Source organism: Spinacia oleracea, chromosome 3 (genome assembly GCF_020520425.1).
Source record: "Spinacia oleracea cultivar Varoflay chromosome 3, BTI_SOV_V1, whole genome shotgun sequence".
NCBI classification, from domain to species: Eukaryota; Viridiplantae; Streptophyta; class Magnoliopsida; order Caryophyllales; family Amaranthaceae; genus Spinacia; species Spinacia oleracea.
In genome coordinates, this window is record NC_079489.1 from 107630400 (window position 1) to 107654108 (window position 23709).

The 23709-nt window shown below is 35.9% G+C and overlaps 1 protein-coding gene across 2 annotated transcripts; it reads right to left on the reverse strand.

Annotated features, from left to right (window-relative positions):
* Positions 1 to 1631: 1631 nt before the first annotated feature.
* On the reverse strand, positions 1632 to 21661 carry LOC110788478 (protein ESMERALDA 1). Of its 2 annotated transcripts, none has more exons than XM_021993117.2 (10): positions 21132 to 21661; positions 18295 to 18367; positions 15358 to 15425; positions 15154 to 15242; positions 14086 to 14283; positions 9460 to 9664; positions 9163 to 9330; positions 4868 to 5035; positions 4575 to 4765; positions 1632 to 2391 (listed from the first exon to the last, which is right to left on the reverse strand). In XM_021993117.2, the coding sequence occupies exons 1-10, from the start codon at positions 21507 to 21509 to the stop codon at positions 2229 to 2231; spliced, it is 1701 nt and encodes a 566-aa protein (XP_021848809.1). In that variant the 5' UTR covers positions 21510 to 21661; the 3' UTR covers positions 1632 to 2228. The 2 variants fall into 2 exon arrangements, with proteins under 2 accessions (XP_021848809.1, XP_021848810.1); XM_021993118.2 differs by having other exon boundaries at positions 18290 to 18367; positions 21132 to 21192.
* Between the last annotated feature and the right edge of the window lie 2048 nt (positions 21662 to 23709).

The window sequence follows — 23709 nt, forward strand, 5'->3', positions numbered from 1 at the left end:
TGTGTCCTTCACCAAAGGTGCGTTGGTCAAATACCAAGGTTCAGATTAATTACATAATATTTAATTCAGTAAGATCAAGTGATCGGAATAGCTAGCTAGAGCAATGTATCCGATCAGTGAGTTCTAATCCTTATTAGGCTCACAGCTTACTCTTGACTGGTCCACAAGGTCACACCAATGGCATATTACGGAACGTCGGAAAATTCATTTAATTGCTAATCGGGAAATTAGTTCGGAAAATATTAAATATACGATAAGTCGTCGGATCGTAATCGTATATCGTATTGCGTATATCGTAGGCCGGGCAACACGAATAATTGTATCATATGACTTTGGATCGTCAAGTACTATACGATAAATAATGACCCTAAGGCATTAGACACAAACACGAAAGGGAACGAGCAACGCTGCAGCCCATGAGCCAAGCGCGCAAGGCCCATAGGCGCTGCAGCGCTGCACATGCCGCAAAACAGCAGACCCATGGCCACGCTGAACGAGCGCGCGCGAGAGACAAGTACATGCGTTGCAACAGCGTGCTGGCCTGGGCGCGGCCCTTGGCCCAACGATTGTGTGCGTTGTGTTGTGCGCGTATGGGCCTAGTGGTCAGTTAAAGCTCCTTGCCTTTGGCGAATACTCACCCTATTTGCTCTTAGGGTTTTATTCAATAAACCTAAGTTGTTTTCCATACTACACACAACAGACTAGAACCCTAATTCTATGTGTGCCTCTAAATTTAGATTTTCCCAAAAGCCAAACAACCTTGAGAAAGTTCTAAGCTAACGGAATCAAGTCGGATCCGAACGTATCGTGGACGATTGTAGAGGAACTACACGTGGACTTCTTGATGGTGTTCGTGAGGCTAGTGGGAGTACACGCTACGAATGTATGTTACATTTAATTATACGTTTGCATATGATCTTGGTTATGGTGAATGTTTCTGTATGTTAATTAGATTAGCATTAATTCCCAACTACTACCTCATTTTCACAATACTTGCATTGTTTCTCCTTCGGGCACTATTTATTAACAAACTTTTACAATCTTTCTTTCACCAATATGTAAGAAAAAACATAGTCAAGTGAGGTCTTGTTAAATTAGAAACAATACGAGGATTCCTAATATCAACTTTTATAATTGTTACCTATATGCGATATTAATGTCCAAAGAAGAGTGTTGTAATAAGTAAAAAAAGAAATACTTAATGTATTGAAACACGTGTAGTAGGACTCGTCTTTTAACATGATCCTATGAAGATCCTTTTTAAACCTAACTCCATAACCCTATAAAGGCTAAATTCAACCCTTTAAATACCCATCAATAATTAACTCTTTAAGAGCCAAGCCCATTTAAAGAAAAAGGGTTTAGCCGTTTTTAAGCAGGGTAGACCCGGGCTTTTAATGAGCCCCCAGCCCGTTGAACATGTCTATCTTGGAGTAGCAAGAATTGTTTCATGAAGGGAGGAAAAAAGAGGATAACGGTTAAAAACAAAATTAGATCTATTTGAGTTTTAAATTTAATTTGATGAACCAAATCTGGCTTAAGATATGGGTATGCAAGTATAACTCACTTGAGTTTAACATCTAAACCCATACCTCATTCTAGAGTTTAACCTAATGCACTCTGGGATTATGTTGTCTCAGCAGCCAAATTCCTTCCCACTAAGATGAACGAGTACAATAGAAGCAGCATATTTCATATACTTTCTACATTATCTTTGCCATAACAAGAGAGAGATGCATGCGCACAAGAGTACATCACTTTTCTGAATGAATGAATTACTTGCTCCAAAATGCTTTGTACAGCTTTACACGTAAATCGTATCATATACAATCAACAAAAAGAAAAAAAAAGAATGGACAAAAATTAGTGGATAAAAATATCGCAAGATAATTTCGCAGCTTGTTAGATACAGCAGCTGCAACCAAGTGTATAATGCCAGAGTCAGCTTGTTAATGCCAGAGCAACTCCTCCAATGGAAAAATAATGTGGCTTCACTTCCACTTCCAGATCATGTACAAAAAGATGTGATGCCGTGCTCTGGTGAAATAATCAGACCACTCCGTCCAACCAAATCTTTGGAGTTCCAAAACTGACTGTGTTACCCTTTTCCCCACAAAGGGAAAAGAGAAAAGAATCAAAGAATCAATGTAAAAAGGGCTTTGGCTGTTAGCCACATTCGCAGAACAATTAACATGAAATATAACCCATATGATTTTGATGACAGGAGATCACGTTGCAGACACTGATCTCGAATCTTCTGATTTACCGATATGACACATACAGTCTGGACATGGGAAGCTGTAAATGGAGTCATTTGGCCTTTTGAGCTCGAAGCCCTTGGAATCACTATGTGATCGAATATGTAGCATATGCCTCTTGAACGTTCTCCATCTGATTATGCAGACCAGTAAAGATGAACTTCAGCTGATGTTAATATCATAAGGTTGCAACTACAGTTCACTCTAGGACTCATCTTTTAATAAAACACCAATAAAAAGTTAAAAAGAAGAGGGGAGAAAAGATACAATTCAATCCACAATAAATAAGCTCAAAGAACCAATATCTACACAAGGGTTCAAGCAACACTTTTAACCATCGCCATGCTAATGCAGCTCACACAATCCCCCTCAGCCAAAAGAAAAAGGAACCCAAAAAATACACATGCAGGAAAAATCATGAAAATAAGAGAAAAGGGTAAAAAACAGAAAGAAGCAAAAGGAAGATGATGTAACAGAGGATAACTGTTTTGTGTAACGGTTGCCGAAGCATGGTGTTCATCTGTCAAACAAACTCATGGCGTATATAGGAAAAAATCCTATGGAAATAATTCGTTCGAAGGTATGTAGTATGTTTTCTCAATATGTTTAATATCTTCTTTGATTTGGGATCGAATTTTGCATTTCTGTTTTCTATGCTTTTGCTTGCCTTGTAAGCTTGCTGCTGATTAGATAAATCTATACAGTTGATAACTACCTTACATGCAAAGACACATTATCAACACCTACCCTTTATATGTACCCAGCATTATCTCTTCCCCAAGCTCAAGTACGAAGTAACATTTACAAAAACTTATACTTCATATGTGACCGTCTTATGTGTAAGACCAATTTCTTACCAAATATTTGACCTAGAGACCATCATCTAAGGAAAGAATACGACAACCCAGAGTCCGACTTCTTCAAGGCAATTCAAGTCAACATCAAAAAATAGACAAGACTGTATCCAAATTGCATTGAGATTTAAGTTTAAGGAAATTATACAGCGTAACCTTGAGATTTAGCCAATGGCGGATCTAGGATGGAGTACGAAGGACCATTAGCAAAAAAAAAAAAAACATAGTACTTTTAATATAAATTGTTGGCTAAATAATATCTAAAACATCGTCTCATTTCACCATAGCATGCTCATGTAACAATAGAATTGCCTCCAAAACAATGCTAGGGTTGTGGAAAACTAAGATTTAACTATAAATAGTGTAATGGAAAATTTAGGTTAAATAACAAAAATACGAAGGTTAAAGAGTGGAGTTATACCATTAAAAAAGGTAGTCAAATGTTACGCTTTTTACAAAATAGTTACTGGAGTTTTGAAAGTAATATGGTTATAGTACTTTCTTTCTACGTACTACTAAAATATACCAAATATCTAAGAAATCAAGTATTCCATAATATCTTGATATAGATTGACGAAAATAAAATTAATAACTACAATTGAAAATAAAAACCAAAAGTTCACAAGTAAAACTGTCGAAAAGGGAAGAGGGGGGGGGGGGGGGGGGGGGGGGGGGGGGGAGTCAATAAGTTGTAAGCTAAGGGAGAAGAGAGACACCAGGTTATATTTTACCGACGTTAACTTCCCAATAGTGATTAGTATTGTGGTTATATGGGATAGAAATTTCTTATAACCTCAAGGTTACTTCAAGCATTTGCAAAACCAGAATTCACAAGGTCAACTTGGATAAACCTCAAGACAACCGCGATAATTTCCCTCGAGATTTTAAATCTAACGAATCCACTCAAACGAAATTACTGAATTGATACAGAATATTTTCTTCAAGGAAAACACTTTTTTTCCCTTTTTCCTCCTAAAACTCTATATCCAACATCAGATCCAATAACCAGTAATTCCAAGGGGAAGAATATATTTAGAGTTTTGAAAGGCAATAGTTCAAACTTTTTCGGATAATCTTATATGATTCTGTTTTTAAAGAAAACAAAAGATTTCTACTACCGTAGAAGTTAAACAAAAGGCCTGGAAAAGTGCCTTAACTCCTAACTTCAACAACTCCATGAATGTCTAATGTGCTTTACATTCTCAACTTCCCCAACTACACTAATAAATTGGAATGTCAAAAGGGGGAAAACCCCAAGGTTTCCTTTTGAGTCAATGTAAAGAAGTCAAAAGTATTCATACAAAAACTCAAAGAAAAGTTAGTGCCACCACAAAAGCATCTAAATCGATCCAAACTTCTTAAAAGCTTTAAATGGGAAAACAGACAAATCCACTCGACACAAAAAGTTACTAGTAAGCAACTAAGCACATAAAGACACCATAATTACGAGATAGATACATACCCAATACTAGGATTATCAAAAATTTGAGCTAACTTTCGCTTGTCCGGACGAATTGTCTTCGAGTGCCCTCCATACAAGTATCTCCGATGGCCCATCAAAAAATGAGGGAAATTACCACCTTGAGTTGTAACAAACACTTCACTATGTAGGCAAACAGTATAGTCTACACCAGCCATCCTGGAGGAATAATTCTGGGAGAGAAGAAAAAACAAAGGGGACAAAAGGGTGGACAAAGATTAAGAAACACTACAAAAATAAAAAGCATAAGATACAAGCAATGCAAAAATACAAACCTTATATGGTGCAAGCTCCTCTGGAGATGCAAGCATCTCCTTAGTTTGCAAAAGAGGGAACATTTCAAATAACGGGGCCATATTTCTTTCTGCATCATATATCTTTCCTGAAGCCAAATAAATAGATGTGTTTCGGTCAAAGCCCATACCACGAAGCATCAAACCAACCTGATTAAGAAAGCAAACAAAAATGTCAACTTTATACTACAACTTTCTGCTTTATACTACTTGCTACACTTCCTATAAATGGAAATGTCACTATACTTCTATGCATTGCGTTTGGAAAGGTATTACACCTAAAACTACAAAAGTACCTCATACTAAAAGGCGTGGACCAAATTTTGGGGGTAAATGGTGGAATAACATACCTAAAAGGGGTCCCTCGCTTTCTCTTTAACTTTCATAAACAATGTGCCACTTCTCTATGAAGCATCTACCGTGAAATAGAGGAAGCATGTCTTAAATTTAAGCCACGGAAAAAGGAACAAGGCAGGCCTTTGTGATACTTCAAAAGGATAACTTGTAGCTCTTATGCCAAAAACTCCAGGAAAGTTTATTTGGCCAAGAGTTGCATGAGGACGGGTGAGGTCTTCAAAATTTCCACTATGATCATGGTAGTACGGACTGCACCTGGTTATTGGTTATTGGATGTGGTTAGGGTCAAGTTAAAAGCTATGCTGCACAGGGACAGGTGGAAGCCAAGGGTACCCGTATCGGGGACGGTACCGTTACGGGGACAGCCAAGGAACGTTTCTGAAATTCTGAGGATGTGTGGGTTTTAACAGAAATGGCACGGTTAAAAAGGAGGTCGTCTCGCAGACGGTAAATTACTTAACGCGTCCCCATACACTAAAACCACTATTTTTAAAAAAGAAAGGAAGGATAGATATCAGGCTAGCAGGTTTGAGGAAAGAAGATAGCAGAGATCGAAGAGAGAGAGACTGAAGGATATCCTAGAATGCATTTAGAAGCAGTTTTCTTCCGTTTAATTTGATTCTCCTAGAATGCATTTTGGAGCAGTTTTCTCCTCCGACCTGCTCCTCTTCTTTCAGTCTCTCTCTTTGATCTCCTCTTTCTATGGTTTCAAAAAAAAAAAATTTTACTCTTCCTCCCCAGTCTGGAACTTAAGCTCTGAATATTATTTTTTCCTTTGTTTTTTTTGTTATCTCCATATTTTTAATTTATAGTTGACAGCCACGTGAACCCTCCCTCCCTTTTCTGATTTCTTCCTTTATGATATTGGTGTTTTCTCCCTCTTTGTTTTTACTGTCACGTGATACCCCTCTTTCTGATTTTTGTTTAAAAGAAACCTTTTCTTTTAGTTATTTCCTATTTTTTATGATATTTTTATTTATTATTTTTGAACTTTTAAATATTTTATGCCTTATTCATGTCGTACCTGTACCCTGCAGTTTTGAAATTTGGCGTTTCCTGTCCCATTTCTCATACCTGTATATGCCATCGTATCCGTCTCCGTCCAACATAGGTTAAAAGGGCTCTTATTGGAAAGGGCCAATTATAGGGTAGATGTTATAGCACAGTAATTTTGGATTTTAAAATAATTGTGATAAAAAATAGTACTGCCTTCTTTTTCTCATAAGTATACCATTTGCCTTATTTGAAAGTTGGACCATTTTCCATTTCCTTTTATGGTAAATTTCACGATGTTTTTTCATGTGTTACACACCAAATACCCCTTCTACTGTTAATACAGGTTTTCTATTTACCATTGTTACCATATTTTCTCTCTTTTGTTTGTATTTACATAGCGCTTTTGCTATTTACTCTCTTTTTCTCTTTGTTCCCAACCCAGATGTCTTTTCATGTGTTACACACTATGTTACTCGGACTCTTCGTTTTACCTCAAGTACCCGTGTCGGATCCTCGACACTTGGACATGGGTATGGACACTCCGACACTTCATTTTGGTCTAAAATTAAGGAAATTAAGGAAATTAGCCGTGCCGGACACTTGGACACGTACCCGTATCCGACACTCGTACCCGAGTCTGAGTAACATAGATGTCACCAAATACCCCTTCTACTTTTATAAAGGTTTTCTATTTACCATTGTCACCCATATTTTCTCCCTTTTGTTTGTATTTACATAGGCACTTTTTCTATTTACTCTCTTTTACTCTATGCTACCAACCCAAAAGGTGCAATTATAAATAAAAAAAGGGAGGAATTATATGTATAGCTATGTATTCCCTTTTGCTCACATTTGTCTTATTTCTTGCTCGTTTATTGATCAGCCCATTATCGACACGCTTTGACCCGCCCAATAACGACCTTTTTCGAGGTGACCCTTTTATGACTCAACCCGCCCAATAACCAGGTCTAGTGAGGACGACGTACATTTGAAAGGCTCATAAAATTCTTCAGGGTCAAAGCAATACATGAACACTACCCATACTAATTCTTGGAAGCTGTCCAACGCTTGAATCTCCTTCCAAGTTGTGTAGGAGACTGTTGTCGAAGTTCCTTTGTTGTAAAGGTTTTGACTTGGTCTGTCTCTGTAATAGGAGTGCCAACCAATAATCACACAACCAAAGGGCTCTTAACATTTCCATTTTAAGTTTCAGCAAGGCACAAAGTTATCATGCACGCTTTTCTCCACTGCCCTTTCTGTTAAATGTTTTACCTACGCTCTTTGAGATGCTACTCATAAGTCATAACTCTTTGAAAATCAAATTTGCCTTCAATACAGGAGGTTCATTTAAAAGATGTCTGTATGGGTTAAATTTTTTTATAAAAAATAGGTTTTCTGGAATGTTTGCTTTCGTTCAGTAACTCGAATTTCAAAAATCGAAAGAAAAACCTAGGATAAGCTTCAGTCTCCGTCAAGTTCGCTTATCCTGAAATACCCTTCAAAGTTCAAACCTAAATCCTTAAGTTATTGGAGAAAAGTAAAACAAATAACCATGGGTTGCTGCTCTTTATTCTTTTGTCTATAAATGAAAAATACAAGAATATTGGCCAAGTAAGTGTTGTAAGTTGTGAGCAACTAATTTTAGACTTGGCAGACATGAAATAAAACGAAATGAAATAGTAGCACATCTTTTTAAAAAAATCTAATTTAACAGGAGGGGAACAATCATGGAGAGGTAATTTAACCAAATCCTCAAAGTCCTTGACCCATTCTTTAAAGCATGCCGATTTAATGCAGTTTGATATTTACTTATTTAGCGTATTCAAGGTCGATTTTCAATTTGAATATTAGTTTCCGCAAATATTGCAGTCTTCCTCAGCTATTTCATGGTTTCTTTCAAATCTATTATGCTAACACGGAGAAAAAGAGGGAGAACTGGTCAATTTTTTGAACTTCAACAACTATAACATTACAGTTTTTTAATCCAGGCCCCATATTTCTGATAGGGGCAATTTTTTTAATAAAACAGAGCTTAAAAGAAAGGGAGAGTCACAATGGCTATTAAGTAAATTACACTAAATATAATGGTGTCATGGTGAAAGCCTTTGTTCATGAAACACGTAGAAATATCTAATGGCAGTTAACATTAAGGAAATTTTGTAATTTACACTCTAGTTCAGGGGCATCCTGTGTATATTTGAAAAGCTAGGGCTTATGGATACCTAATGAATTACTTTCACGTAAGGGAGGTACTTTCTTAATTGTTTTTCTACGCCTATGAGGAAAGCTTGTAATTGGGCTAGGACACTGGGATACATCATGATGCCAGCAGTTACGGACATGGACTTTTTCACTCACATTAAAAAAGAAGGTAATGAAATAACAAAATATTACAGTTCTTAAGGTTTGTCTTCTAGTAAATTACTTTGGTCTGTCCGCAATTCCACCTCACCCCATACTATACCCCCCCCCCCCTAAAAAGGTAAAAACCAGCAGTCCCATTGCAAAAACGGATGAGTGAAAGTGATCTCAGCAGACAGAGAATCATTGTCAAGACTACAGTAGGTTATATGTTTAGCGTAAGTGTCCACCAGAAACAGCCTCTCAGATGGTACTCCATGGCCCAAGAAGAAACCTACATCAATACGAAAGTATGCTAGTACAGTAGTACACATGGGGGGGGGGGGGGGGGGGGGGGGGGATAAAGATAACAAATCCCTACAAAGATACCTGTGAAACCATACTGGAGAACAACAAAACACAAGACACTCACCAAAGGTTTTTTGTCAAATATGAAAAGGTTATTATATGTCTTAAAATGAGATAAAATGAGATGGTTGAAGAGAGGGGGGGGGGGGGGTGGCATAAACCGCGCCAGTTAAAACCACCTAAGAGCCTCAGCCCTCAGAATGACATGTGCTTACCTCCAATGGTGTAAGTGGACATTTTCCATTGATTCTGATAGCACCAGGACGTATTATCCTGCCAGGCTTAGTAAATTTGCCCCTCCAACCTCTTTCTCTTGCTGCCTCCATATCAAGTTTTTCTTGCTTACCACCATCAAATATACAACAAGAGAAAGCAACCATATCCTGAGATTGACAAGAAAAATATGAAGCAACCAATTTAAATGACAACCATAAAAGTTTGGCACGCTGGCACTTGAGAGAAGCAAACTCTCGGCACGCAGGCAACATGAGAAAATTACAACGCCATCTAACCTCTTCAAAGCGAAGATGCACAGATACGTATTTGCCACCACTTCTTACACTATGCTCTTTCATTCTTGCAACCAATGTTTCCCCCAATGTTAAGATTGGACTTGAGAACCTCAAAGCTTCATAATTTGCCAAGCACCTAAGCCGTTGAACAGCTGGAGGAGTGTCAAATGACAATCGATTCGCAAATGGAGAGATCCTTATAACCCTAAGTTGTACATGACGAAGCATTAATACACAAAGGAACACAACAAACAACATGAAGACAACTGGTGTTATTCCAAAAGGATCAACACAAGAACATTCCTTTGTTGGGTCAAGATAAATATTTTGTATATCTCAGACTTGAATTCTTTTACACGAACAGCGATAGTTACAACTTCAGTTTAACATCACCTCTGTGACTCCTTCCGAAAAGTGAATGGAAGAAAAGACTATATCAACCCCCCCCCCCCCCCCCCCCCCCCCCCAAAAGGATAGAGGAAAATAGACAATAGAAAATAAAGAACAAAAAACAAAGAAAAGAAGACAAACAGTAATAACTTCTATAACGGAACATGAAGGTCTGTCAAGACATGGAGTCACCCAGTCAGGTTCTCTATACAAAAATTCCATCCGAGTAAATTAATGGAAGTACTTCTTCAGAAGTCAGATAATTAAGATACTAGAATCACTTCAAAACAAACGATAACACCAATTACAAGAATTATGAGTATGATGAATACTAAAAAAGCAGATGAAGTTATCTTTTTAAAAAAAACTCCTTATGGGTTTAGTAAATGATACAGCCTGTTAAGCAGTAAAAGTGTAAAACAATGAAGGTATGCATATCCAATAAGGTTAAAAAACAATAGGAAGGATCTTCTAAGGAAAGCCCGGTACGAGTATACAACTTGTTTTAGATACTTGACAAGCTAATGGTGGGAAAATACGAAATGGAAGTAAGGAACTGTGAACTTGAACATGATCTCAACTCCTCAAATATGGCTATCTCAAGATAAGCTGAGAGCTTTTGTTCTAATATTTCCTCTGGATAACACCAGGCCCCTTTCACTGAATATCATCAATTTGTTTATTCCTCAATGGAAAATGATAGGAGGGGAGATGCTTCAGGGACTATTCTTGGAAGGACCATATCAGATGTACAACGATAGAACCATTTTTTAAAATCTTCTTATTAGGAGGATTATTGGTACTAAATCTCTAGCTCTTTTTTTATATTTATGGTTATACTATTTTTATTTTTTTTAGTTGATGAGAATAATCTGCAGTTTCCAATACAGTCATCTGCTTAGAATAACCCAAGTATGGGTTAACTCAAAATAATCCTAACCATGTACAAAATGATCTAGAGTAACCTAAAACTGGCTAAGCAGTAAAACATATATTTATATATTTTCCCCCTCCCTTCTCTCTCCTCTCTCTGCCTGAACAATCCACCACACCCACCCCAACCAGCCACCACACCCACTCAGGCATTTCTAGCCTCCTCTCTCACCTTTTTATTCCCTCTCCTCCCCTCCCCTCTCATTACACCCGCCAAGACCCACCACTCTCTGCCCACATCGGAAAGTAAAATTACGTAGAATTCATAGAAGACTTGAAGACAAACTCATGCTTCATTGATGCATGATGCATCTAATCCCCCCTTGTTCAGATCACATCAAATTGCCAATAGCCATAAAAGAAGAGTACATCCAATAATTGGCTAATTGATGTCTCTATTAGCAATGAATTCCCAATTTAGTAGTTATTATATTTCAATTCAGTGTAATCACGATGATTCAAGACCACCAAAAGTTTTACAAGGCAACCAAAGAAAATATTGAAGCTTCTTAGTGGAATAATAATTCAAGGAAATTTTTGTCACTTCATTTTGAAATATTATTCCAGTTCTCAGTCCCACGAATTTACAATATCACCCACCAACTTAATTATGTTAATTAAATGAGAAACCGAGGGAGAGGATGGGTCTGTCGGAGTTGGAGAAGAAGAATGGGGAATTTGGGGTACCAGAGCAAAAGAAAACAAAAAGACGGGGGGAGGAGCATCATTTTTGCATGGTGACGGTGGAAGGCCTCTCTTTTTGTGTGTGTATGGGTGGGGACTAAGGATGCAGTTGAGGTAGCCACAAGGAAGGAATATGGAGCTGGAACTTGGGAGGGGTGCCATGTTAACCCATCCTCTCCCCCCCCCCCCCCCCCCCCCCCCAAACAAATAATAAAGTACCACATTTGTAAGGAAAAATTGATTCTAGTATACCAACCTTTGGGCAATCTGCTTATAACAGTCCAACATTAGATTAACTAAGAATAATTCCGCCTTTTAGGATTATCTTCTTTAAACAGTCTCTAACAGAGTTAACCTGTTAACAGGTAGTATGAGCCACATGTCATATTTTTTGGACCTAATTTTCTTTGATAAAATAAAATAAACCATGAACCTTCTCCTCTCTCTCTCTCTTTTCCCTTGCCAATCTTGAAAATTCCAGCACCAACCAGCATCACAGCGCCCACAACAATCACAATCTTCCTCCCTTAAAATCTTCTTCTTCTACCCTTTTGATTCCCCACTTTCTCCCTCTAAATTCTTCCACTTTATTCTTCTTCTAGCTAGTTTGTCAGTTTTCCATGGAAATTTCATAATTTCTTTTGTCACTTTCTATCTTCAATTACACCTCATCCCAATAAACTTGGGGATTTTATTTCTGTTATTGTTGACTTATTTAGGGTAGTGTGATTCTTCAATTTTGCTTTTGAGATTGTTAATGTTATTTTTTGTGATTGTTTATGGATTTGTCACACTAGCAGTCTCACAAGTCATTTAGACCATCAACAATGTTGACATGTTTCTCCTGTCAGTAGATGACCAATGAAGTTTGTTTCAATGTTGACAGCATACTCATGTCACGATGGAAGATCACTTGACCCATGGCAACTATCTGACCCTTGGGCAACATTCCAATAGGCAATTATTTTACATTATTAAAATGGGCAACAATCTCAATGTTGCAAACTCACACAACACATTACGTGCACGTGTTGGCATGATTCACAATACAACCCCATTATTTGGCGTAATTTTTTTTTCATAACTAATTTTATTAAATATTTATTACATAATAATATCAATAATATTTAACAAGTAAAATTAAATAAAAATAATATCACATCATCAACAACAACAACAAAGCCTTAATCCCAAAATGATTTGGGGTCGGCTAACATGAATCGTCGTAGGAGATCGTCATTGTCACCAATCAAACCAGAAAGGAGCGGGAAGTAAAAAGGAAAAAGCAAGGAAGAGAAGGTGGAATTAATGAAAGTAAGATACGAGAAAAATGTATATATATTATAGAAGAAATATTGTAAGAGATAATAAAAAGTAAGTAAAGTCTAAAATAAATGAATAAGTAAAATAAGTACATTTCAGAATAGCATGTAAAAATAAAATAAATAAAAAAAGAATTTTAAAAATAAAATAAAAAATTAAAATAAGAATAAAAAATAAATTAAAAAAATTAAAAAAATATAAAAACAGAAACTAAAATATCACATAATAACTAAAATATTTTTTTTATTTTATTAATTATAATTTAACTTCAAATTAATCAACATGTTAAAATAAATAATTGTGTCGAAAAGATAATTTGAGGTGGGGTATATGTAAAACGTAGGGAAGAGAAATTAGCGACCTTGAGTAAAGATTGTAGAAGAAAAAGTAGGATTAAAGTAAGAGGTATGTCAAGTTAGTGGAAGATGAGGTGGAAGAAGGGGAAGGATGAGAGAGAAATTATTTTTCACTTGACCGAATGTCAAGGATGTACATGGCTTAAGGTGGATCGAGGTTACAAGAGTCGTCGATTCTAATGTTGTTTATTCCACTGCAATTGAAAGGGGTAAAGCTTAGAGGAACGGTTGGAGTTGGACAACGATGACGTTGGTGAGATTAATTAAGACAATGGTGGTGGTTGTTTATTGAGACAGAGGAGAAGGTGCCGTGTGGCGCCTTAGTATTGGTGGAATGACATTGGTATGGTGGTGGGCCTGATTTTTGTAGAGTATCATTGGGGGTGGTTGTGGGGGTAGTAGAAGGAATATGAAGAAGATCAGTGAAGGGAGGAGGAAAAGAGGAGGAAGAGAGAAAGAAAAAGAAAACAGAATGTGCTTGCCAATAAGGTAATCACATGTATCATTAATAAATGGATTTTTGAGGAAATTAGGCCACGTCATATTATTTTCACCTATGTAGCCAATCACTAGTCATGTGGACCATTTAGAAAAGATAGGGTAAAAATTATAAAAAGTATGGAGTATCCTCAATTAATCAAAAGTGGGATTGTTTTAAAAAGACCGCCCAAAGGTTGGATTATTGTAACCAGTTTTTCCCATTTCTAATTGGAAAACAACGATTCACACCTTACGTGTATTACGACTATTACCGCTATATTACCGCTACATCCATTTTTCTTGGAAAACAAATGCAAAGAAAAACTAAGAATTAAAAACAATAATTATCAAACATCAACCAAGTGGTCTAAGTCAAGTTAAACCATAACAATCCAAATCCATAAATAATTAAGACCAACATAATCTTATGAATTAAACGAGGGAAAAGATTTTTACTCACTTCTCTTCAAGCAGTTTTGGGTACACATTGTCCTTATAGAATTGGATAGTAGACCACGCTTTTATTCTGAAATTGTAAACATTGCTCATGTTGTGGTCATAACGAGCCATCAGGTAATCAGGAATCATATTGACCACACGTACGTGATTTTGCAACATACTCATGAAATATTCTTCATCATATATGTCATTGAACTTACTGCAGAGCATAAAGAAAAATTAGTTCTAGAACAAATAGCCCTGTGTCAATATGTGATGTAAAAATAAATACCTCATCTGTTCTTTAATTATTGCAAAAAAGACTTGTTCAACCTTCACAAACTTTAAACGTACTTTTTCTTTTACCAAGGAATTAAAAAAAATATTACCATATGTGATCTTGTGAGATACGTTTCAAAGTGTATAATTAAAATCTCAAATTTTCATGATTTATATTAATATGTAATTAAACAAATGGTCAAAGACTTGCATTGGCGACTGTGAAACGCACATGTTGCGACAATAGAAGAGCAGAGGAGGTAAAAAATAGAAGTTTTGAAAACTATAGAAAATGTGGACATGACTTCAAATCAGTATTACTCCCTCCGTATTTTAAAAAGAGATACACTATGACCGGCATGTAGTTTTAGGAGAGTGAGTTGAATTTATTAAAATAAGATAAAAGTAGGGTAGTGGGTCAATTATTTATTATAGTAAAAAGATGATGTGAGTAAGTGTAGGGACCACAAGAAAGAGAGAAATATTAATATAATTGGAAGTGGAGACCAATGTCAAAAAAGAAAAGTGTATCTCTTTTTAAAATACGGCCGTTTAAGGAAGGTGTATCTCTTTTTAAAATACGGCCGTTTAAGGAAGGTGTATCTCTTTTTAAAATACGGAGGGAGTACTTATTAGAAACAAATCCTTCAACTAAAAGACTACTTAAGGTTATTATTCATCGAAACTAGAATTGAAGAGCTCTTCCAAATTTTTACAGACATCCATATTATGGAACATCTACACTCTAAAATATTGTATACTAAAACGTGAATCATATGCAATCAAATCTAGTAATGCATCCACAACACACCTAGGATCCCTCCAGATGCTATGATAATGAAAATTTGGAATAACAAGTGTGGCATTAAGATAGCCTGCCACAGCAACTGCATTGCATATCTGGCCATCACCACAACCAAAGAACAAAACTTAGATTAAAGTCAGAAAACTTTCAGAAAAACAAGATTGACAGTGGAAAGTGGATAATGGACTATATTCAATGCAATGAACAGACCGATGCTCTCTGCTGGTTCAAGCCGCCATTTGCCTCAACATAAATAAAACCATTCGAATCAGGCAAGCCTATTATGGAGACAGACGATTCAGTTCAGATTTTTTCAAATATGAACATATGTAGCTAATAATCATCCACAAGAACTAATACACTCTATGAAACTGCATCAGCCAAGCTGAGGATACAGCACAATATAATAAAAACAAGTGATTAGCAAGCATCATAACAAAAACATAAGGTTAAGATAACTAACAAAACAAAAATAAAAAAATTTACTGAGAATGTTCTGTTTTACGGTTACTGCATGAACTGGGGAGTGGAGGAGCAAACGGAGAGACTAAGGAGAGATACATCATTCAAAATGTAAGTTCAATTGGATAAATGGCTTCTTAGTTCCTAACTTGATCAAAGCTAACAACATTCGCTATTCAAATATCTCCGTACTACCATTTAACAGTTGTCATTCTTAACATAATGAGAAGTCACGACTGCCAAATTTAGGTCATTATTATCTAAGAAATTATACAGCTTCATGTTTGTGCATATAATGTCTTTGTCTACCATGATCTATACAAACAACATGCAAACAAAATGTGTAAGCAAGCAATTGTCTGCACTGCATATCCATTCAAAATCTACTGTTCAGGCAAGTCCTTTAATAAAAATTACCAAGATAAGGATAAGAAGCACATCTTGCCTCTTTTGTATATGGTGGTTGATATGTGTAGTAGAATTTACTATGAAAATTACTACGACAAAGGTATCATTTTAAGAAAATTATTGGTAGTCAGTAGTCATGTTGGGAAGGATAAAGTGCTTGTTCCCCATTACAGTATGCACGTGACCAGTGTATAAAAAGGCGCGCCTAGGCTCTGAGGCGCAAGGCGATTGGAGCCAGCGCCTTTTATTGTCTAGGCGAGGCGATTTCGATGAGGCGCACCTAAGGCGCACAAAGGCGCACTTTGAGGCGCGAAAAAGGCGCACCTACCAAGGCACGCACCATTTTTTCACTTTTTTTCACTTTTTATTAGGGCGCCTCACTTCAATGAGGCGCACCGAGGCGCACCCAGTGTATAAAAAAGCGCAAAGCGCACTAAAGCGATATGAGTCCTAGAGCTTAATCGCAAAGCGCAAGCGCAAGGCGCGGGCTTCATCGAAGTGAAGCGCACTTTTTAAGAATTAAAGATTTTTACTATTATGAATATATATCTTACTAAAATAACCACAAAAATATATAAACATCAGATTTGCTTCCAAAAATATATTACTCCTTGCTTTAACAAAAATATATTACTCCTTGCTTTAACAAAAATAAAGCATATAACATAGTCTTTATCCAGAAGCTAGAAGCTAGGGTCGGCTGCTGTGACTGTTGTCTTCTCTTTTCTTCTTTTTTGGATTGTTGGTATACTTTCTATTGTTAAGGATTAATAGGGAGTGGTCCAAAACACAATAACAACATATAAAAAAGCTTTCAACGTAAAGTAATAATAATAAAAAAAAAAATCAATGAAGCGCCAAAAGCGTGCTTATTGCACTTCGCGGGCTTCATGCGCTTAAGCGCACTTCGGCGGGCTTAATCACAAGAGCTTCGCTCAGACCTAATTAAGCGTTTTGCCCTAGAGCTTCGAGCTTCAGGGCTTAAGCGTGCTTTAAGCGCACTTTTTTAAACACTTGGCGCACCGAGGCGCGCCTTAGGGAACTCCAAATCGCCTTGTTGCGCCTTGAGCCTATACATTGCACGTGACAAAGGTATCTACCAATTTTGTTAAGTGCAGAATGTGATCCCGCCTGTCACTAAACTTAGTAAATCAAGTATCCTCATCTTAATTTTACCCTAATCTTTCTATACTGCTCCTAACGTGCTTCATTGGAGAATCTTCCTACTGTTTGGCAGCAAAAGGAAGGATTGTAGCACAGTGGACTTTCTCACATTCAATTTGAGGAATAAGTTTATCATCAGAAAATCCTGCTACTAACCAACTACAGAGAACTCCAAAATTTTGAGCCTCGGTAAGCTTTCGTGTCTATGGTATGGTAGAGAAAGCCTTCACGAAGTGCAAAGAATTCAGATTTCAAAGCATCACTAGCTCATGCCAATGAGTCTTATATTAGTCAAATTGCTATGAAAGTGGAATTTTGTTGCCATGCTCACATAGTTTATGAGATTTGCTGATCCCTCAAATGACAAAGTATTATTTCACTATTCACGAGATTATCGTTATCTAAAAATATTTATAGCATTGATGCCAGCCCCTTTGGAACCAATAGTATATAGCTGATCACCTCCAAATTTCACAACTCCAAATATGGCAGGCTACATGGATAATCATCTGCTAATACTTCATGAAATATGCGAATTCAACAAGGAATCTCTTCTATAAAATGCATACATATATACTTCATCTGTTTCAAAATAGTTGCACCATTTTGACTTTCACGTTTGTCAACGCATAACTTTGACCATTAATATTTATTAATTATGTATTAGTAAAAACGACAAAAAGTTTTTATTTTTAAAATATATACATTGAGACAAACACAATAACACAATATATATTGAATAGTGTCAAAAGTCAAAATGGTGCAACTATTTAGAAAATGAGGTAGTATCTATTAATGTTTCCCCTACACTCTTTGATTGATCTAATATACTTTCAATTTTGATAGTTATTTCTTATCACTCTCAATAATTTTAATTCATTACCAAATAACACAAAAGAAATAGCAATTACTAAAGAACAACAGCTGCTGAAAAAATACTCCTGAATGAAGAGGAAGCAAGTATACTCTCACTACATGCCAATATACCATACATCGGTGCCTTTCTCATTCCTATGAAGTCAATAGTCATCATGAGCATAACTAAATATACATCAAAAGCACAACATATTTCAAATAACAAAATTCAAGTTCAGCAACAGGTTATTACCGTACCTCCGGAAGTAGACTTGTTTACACATGGTTTCCATTCACCACCCTTGTAAGAATTTTTCCAAATAGTTGATATCTACACGAAAGCAAATAACCTCAAGTCAAATACTAAAACCCACATCCTACGAGCTATAGCAAAATATATGATTACATGTGCAAATTTAATCGATTTTAAGACACCTTGAGAGGCCAGGATGTTTGCAGCCTATTTCTGAAAACAGAAATTTGCCGAAATGATTGTTTAAAAAATTATGAAATACAAATCATAGAGGAAAATGGGATCTCTAGATAATTGTGTAAACAAAGCATGTCAACCAGACTTGACATAATCGAAAGACAAACCCCATAAAATCCAAAAGCATTGGTTCATCAATTAGACGGAATATTCTACCCCACAAGTAACTCGCCAATTCGCCATGTACATCCTGGAAGTCTTAATGTTCCTCCCAGACAACAAAACAATAGAATAAGCTAGGCCGACCTCTTAAAAACATTCCCCAGTAGCAATAGCAGTGATGGCCATGCACTAATAGCATAACTAAGGTAGTATCACATAAAGGATTGCAGCTTTACATGACATGATTTATATAGGCTGTAATTTCCCTTCTACAGGCCCATACTAGCCTTCCACATCCTCTGCACCCACCATAAATGCCAATAAATAACAGTCCTTCATAACAAGAAAATAACATTTTCCATTCCAATTTCCCGCTATTAAATTTTACCAACAGAATTACAGATAAGAATTTCCCAACTAGAAAGATATTCTTAAACATGGTGTTTGCCAACCGACATAATCATCAAAGTTTAATTCCCCAATTGGTCCTTATTCTCCTTTCCTTCCCCAACGGGATTGCAATTAAACTTCTTTCAAGTCCACATACGCAAGAAAATACTATGAAAAAGTATTTTGTGACTATACCCATGTCCGAGTGTCGGAGATCTGACACGGGTAATCGGGTACTTGAGGTAAAATGAAGAGTCCGAGTAACATAGCTACTAATCTTTTCCAAAATAGTGATAAGAATTATAGAAAACTATTAGAGAACCATTTGAAAAAAATTCTACATATTCAAAGGACGTTTTTCACTAGAATATCCTTGGTAATAGGACTTACTTGTCTACTTCCTATTAGCTATGCTATTAATCACTCGTCAGCAATAGCTATATTTCGGAACCCCTTCTTTTCAGATTCAACAACCTTCACGCATGCTCAGTTTGGATTACAACTTAATAAGGGGAATAACTTCTACTCTTATGATTGTATGCAATCAAGTTGGTGAAAAGGTATAACTTGTAGAGTGACATATATGAACTATGGAGCAGAAGAAGGGCCCTGTTAGGCAATTCTTTTCTATCACACTATTGTTGGAACCAATAGAAAGAATGGCTTCATTATGAGAGTTTGAGTTTTTGTAAGATTGGCTTCAAAACCTCACAATAGAAAGGGCAACATCATCACATTCTGCAACCTAAACAAGTTCAAGAACAAAAAATCTAAACTCCTACTCTTCCTTTATTGAACATGGTTATCAAAGGTGGAAAACATTTTCATTGGGTTCAGGTTATTTACAGGTTGGACCATCTTGGTCTCAGGCCAAGAAATGACTGTTTGTCGCCTAAATTATTCAGTTTCGAGTTCACTCAAAATGTTCAAAGCGTCATTTACCTTTTCATATATTCCGTAATACATTGTATCTATCAATATCATATTTTAGAATATTATTAATATTAATAATTTAGTTTTAATAAATTTTCATGAGACAGCAATCGTTTTGAAAGGATAAAAACTAAATTGTCACTTCCTAAAAGGAGAGTGAAGATTAATCCTATGAAGTAAGAGTGCAACAAGAGAGAGGTATTAGGGGGAATAGAAAAGGGTTGGAAAATCAATATGCATTGATTTTGAATGCCTCCACCCAACCTAGTACGGACTGGTTTGACTCATTTTCTAGCAGGTTGTGATTACAGTATGTTCCGGTTAGCAACTCTATGTTCAAAAGTCATAACTCCCATAATGGTTGAAACTATTTCAGCTTGTTTCCATTGTTAGATAAAATTTTGCAAAGTGATATTGGAAGGCAATGAGGACAAAGAATCCCATAGCACCAATTTACCCGGGCAAATGTGGAAAGGGGTGGAAATGATTCTCTTGCCTATGGGTTCTTGTTAGAGGCGTGAAAGTTTACCTCCTGCTCATTGTATATGATCATGATATGTTGCCAATATGTTTACGCTATACGCTTTATGCTTTCACAAATAATAGTAAACCAAGGTAACATAGGACGAAATTATGCAGCTGTAGTTCAAAGATATACAAACTCCGCATTACTGCTGTATATTCACATACAACAAGATCTCAACTCTATCGAAAAATGTATGACCTCAATCGGACACTTCCCATCGACACTCAGTTAATGTATTTCAGTAGGTAAGGACCTTGCTGTAAAGCGTTTCACTAATTGGAAGTAATGGTCTTAATAACCTTCAAATAGTTTGCAAAGACTAGTGTACTCATCAATCATAAGGTCACATTTATCCCACTACAAGAAGCAAGATCACGGATCAAAATCACCTTTCGTTACTCCAAATCTTGCTTTCGCTTCAACAAACACAAGTCAAAGCTCAAATCATCAAAGTTACAACCCGCATTGCTAAAACCAATGCAGATAATCCCCCTCTCACTCTATACCTAATATCCTACCTAACCCCAAAAACCTGAATCGACAAAAACAATCAAGCCCACATCAAATCTCCACAAACATATCAACAACCAAATCCAATTTTAACCGAAAAAAATAAATCAATCACAATCTTGAAAGAAACAGAAATCAACTAACCGCGTCAGCAGTAGAATTATCGGCATCCATCTCATGCCGGAGCTTCGAATACAGCTGCGGGCTCCGATAAACCGACCCAGGAGCAGGATGGTGAGAAATAACAGGACCCACGTCAAACGAAACAGTACCCATATAAAACAACATCCCAGAGATATAAATTAACGGCGCAAACAGAAAAATCCCTTGTCTTCGGAGAAGAACAGAGAGAACTAAATAAGCCAAGCGATGCGCCACAGTTCGTGGCGGCTGTGGTCCCGGTCTTCCTTGCTTACGGCCATGGCGGTACCTCGGTGACCTCACTGACGGCGACTGCGGCGGCGATGGTGTTGTGTGGCCGCTGCTCGGCAGCCTGTTGTATGCTTGCATCTGTATCTGCATCTGCACAGGGCACACACACTCTCCTCTCTCTGTAGATGGTCTCTGTAGTTTCTCTCTCCTCTTGTGCAGACTATAGAAGTGTGTTGCTAAAAGTTACGTCATATGACGTGATGTGGGTTGGGGATGAATTTGGGTTATTTGATTTGATGTGATGCGCACGTTATTAAATGTTTTTTTTTTTTCTTATTGGAAATAATTACTTTACATAATCACCTCTCGACCGTTTTCCGTTAATAGTCCAACCTTTCGACAAATATTTACACTAATATAAACCCGGTCCACGTTAATTTAGTGCGGACCAGGGCAACAAAGTAATTTGGTTGGGCAACATGTGTAATTGTCACGTGACAGTTATTTCGTGATTTTAAATAGTAACTATATGTGTATTACAGTAACGATGTATTTTAATGAGTTACTTTATGTTTTGTAGAGTTTCTATGCGATTTGTTTCTAGCCTGGCCTACTTTATATACGTTTTACATTCTTTTTATTTTTCAAAATTTCAGATCTGCATCATGTTCGTTTCTCTCTCTTTAATTTCTCTCTATATTTTTCAGATTTTTGCCAAAATTTCTAAAGTTTGTCAATTTTGTTCGATTTTCTTCGTAATTATCTTATAATTCTCATAATTGGATCTATTAGATGAGGAAAAAATGGAGGAAGTAGTAGATCAAGAAGGAAGTTCGTCGTTACCGAAACCGAATCGAAGAATTTGCGCTCGTCTACAAATCATCGCAAGAATTTTTGATAGATCACATCTTGGTTGTTGTTTTTTAAAGTATTTTAAGTCTATTTTTATTTAAAATTGAAAATATTTATTGATTTGGAGAAATTAACGTTTGTGTTTTTCCGGAATATCGTTTTCACTTCGTGAATTCGATCAGTGACTTCACGGTTTTAAATAGTAACTATATGAGTTATACTTTAACTTTATGGTTTAAAGAGGTATTATGTGATTTTTAGAGTTTCTATGCGATTTTAACTATTATATTTGCTTATTGTATGTTATAATGATTTATCGACTATATTTGACTATAAAATTCATGATTATGTGACTATAATCCAAAAGGTTTGTGCTTTTGTACAAATTGATGCAAGAAATTTGAAAAAGGATTGGGCCTACAAATTCCCCAGTTGCTAAATTACTATGTGTTTTAAATAGTTACTGTATGTTTGAAATAGTTACTATGTTAGTTTATTATGTTTTGTGCATGTTTTTAATCTTATTCTTTTTATTTAGAGATAGAGTTATTATATTATGGATAGAGTTAGTATATTAGTATCACAACAACTATGTCTGCAACTCTGTGACTAAATGACCATCAATAATATTTATAGGTATTATATCTTGTATAATAATATCTATATGTTTGGTATAGTTATTATGTATATTATAATGTTCTTTTTATGTTCTTTGTTGTCCTCTATGTTATTAGTAATAAGAGTTACTATGTTATGATCACAGTAACTATATGATCATAACAATAACTATATATGCAACTCTGGTAGTGCATGACTATCATTAATATTAATAGATATTATATCATGTATAATAGTAACTATATGTTTTTAATAGTTACTATGTTATTACTATGTTCTTTTTTTGTACTCTATGTTATTAGCAATAAGAGTGAATATATTATTATAACTATAACTATATATATGACTATAACAATAACTATATCTGCAATTTTGCAAGTATCTTGCCATAATTAATTCTAAGATTTAATATATGATCCATAATAAAAACTATATGTTATACATAGTTATTATGTTATTTTTTCATATTTAAATGATGCATAATATAAACTATTATTGATTCAGAAATACAAAGATGATGCATCCAGAATTGAAGTCATGCAAACAATAACTTTTGCAAGGAAAACAAAAGCAGGAGAAGAATAAGAAAATTCTAACAACAATGAAAACCAGGGACGTGGTAAAGGAAGGAAAGGACGAGGAAGGAAAGGACGTGATGGTGTAAGGAAGAGACGTGAAAATTAGTATTTTTTAGTTCAAACAACAATTGAGTTTATTGTGGATTATTTAATAGATGCAAATAATTAGAATGTCGTAGCTAAAAACAACCAATCATGTAGTTTGTTTTTCTTAATTACCGTTCAAGAGTTATAATTACTCTTACTTTTGATATAGTTACTATTTTTTATTTCCGTAATTAATGATATATAATAGTAACTAT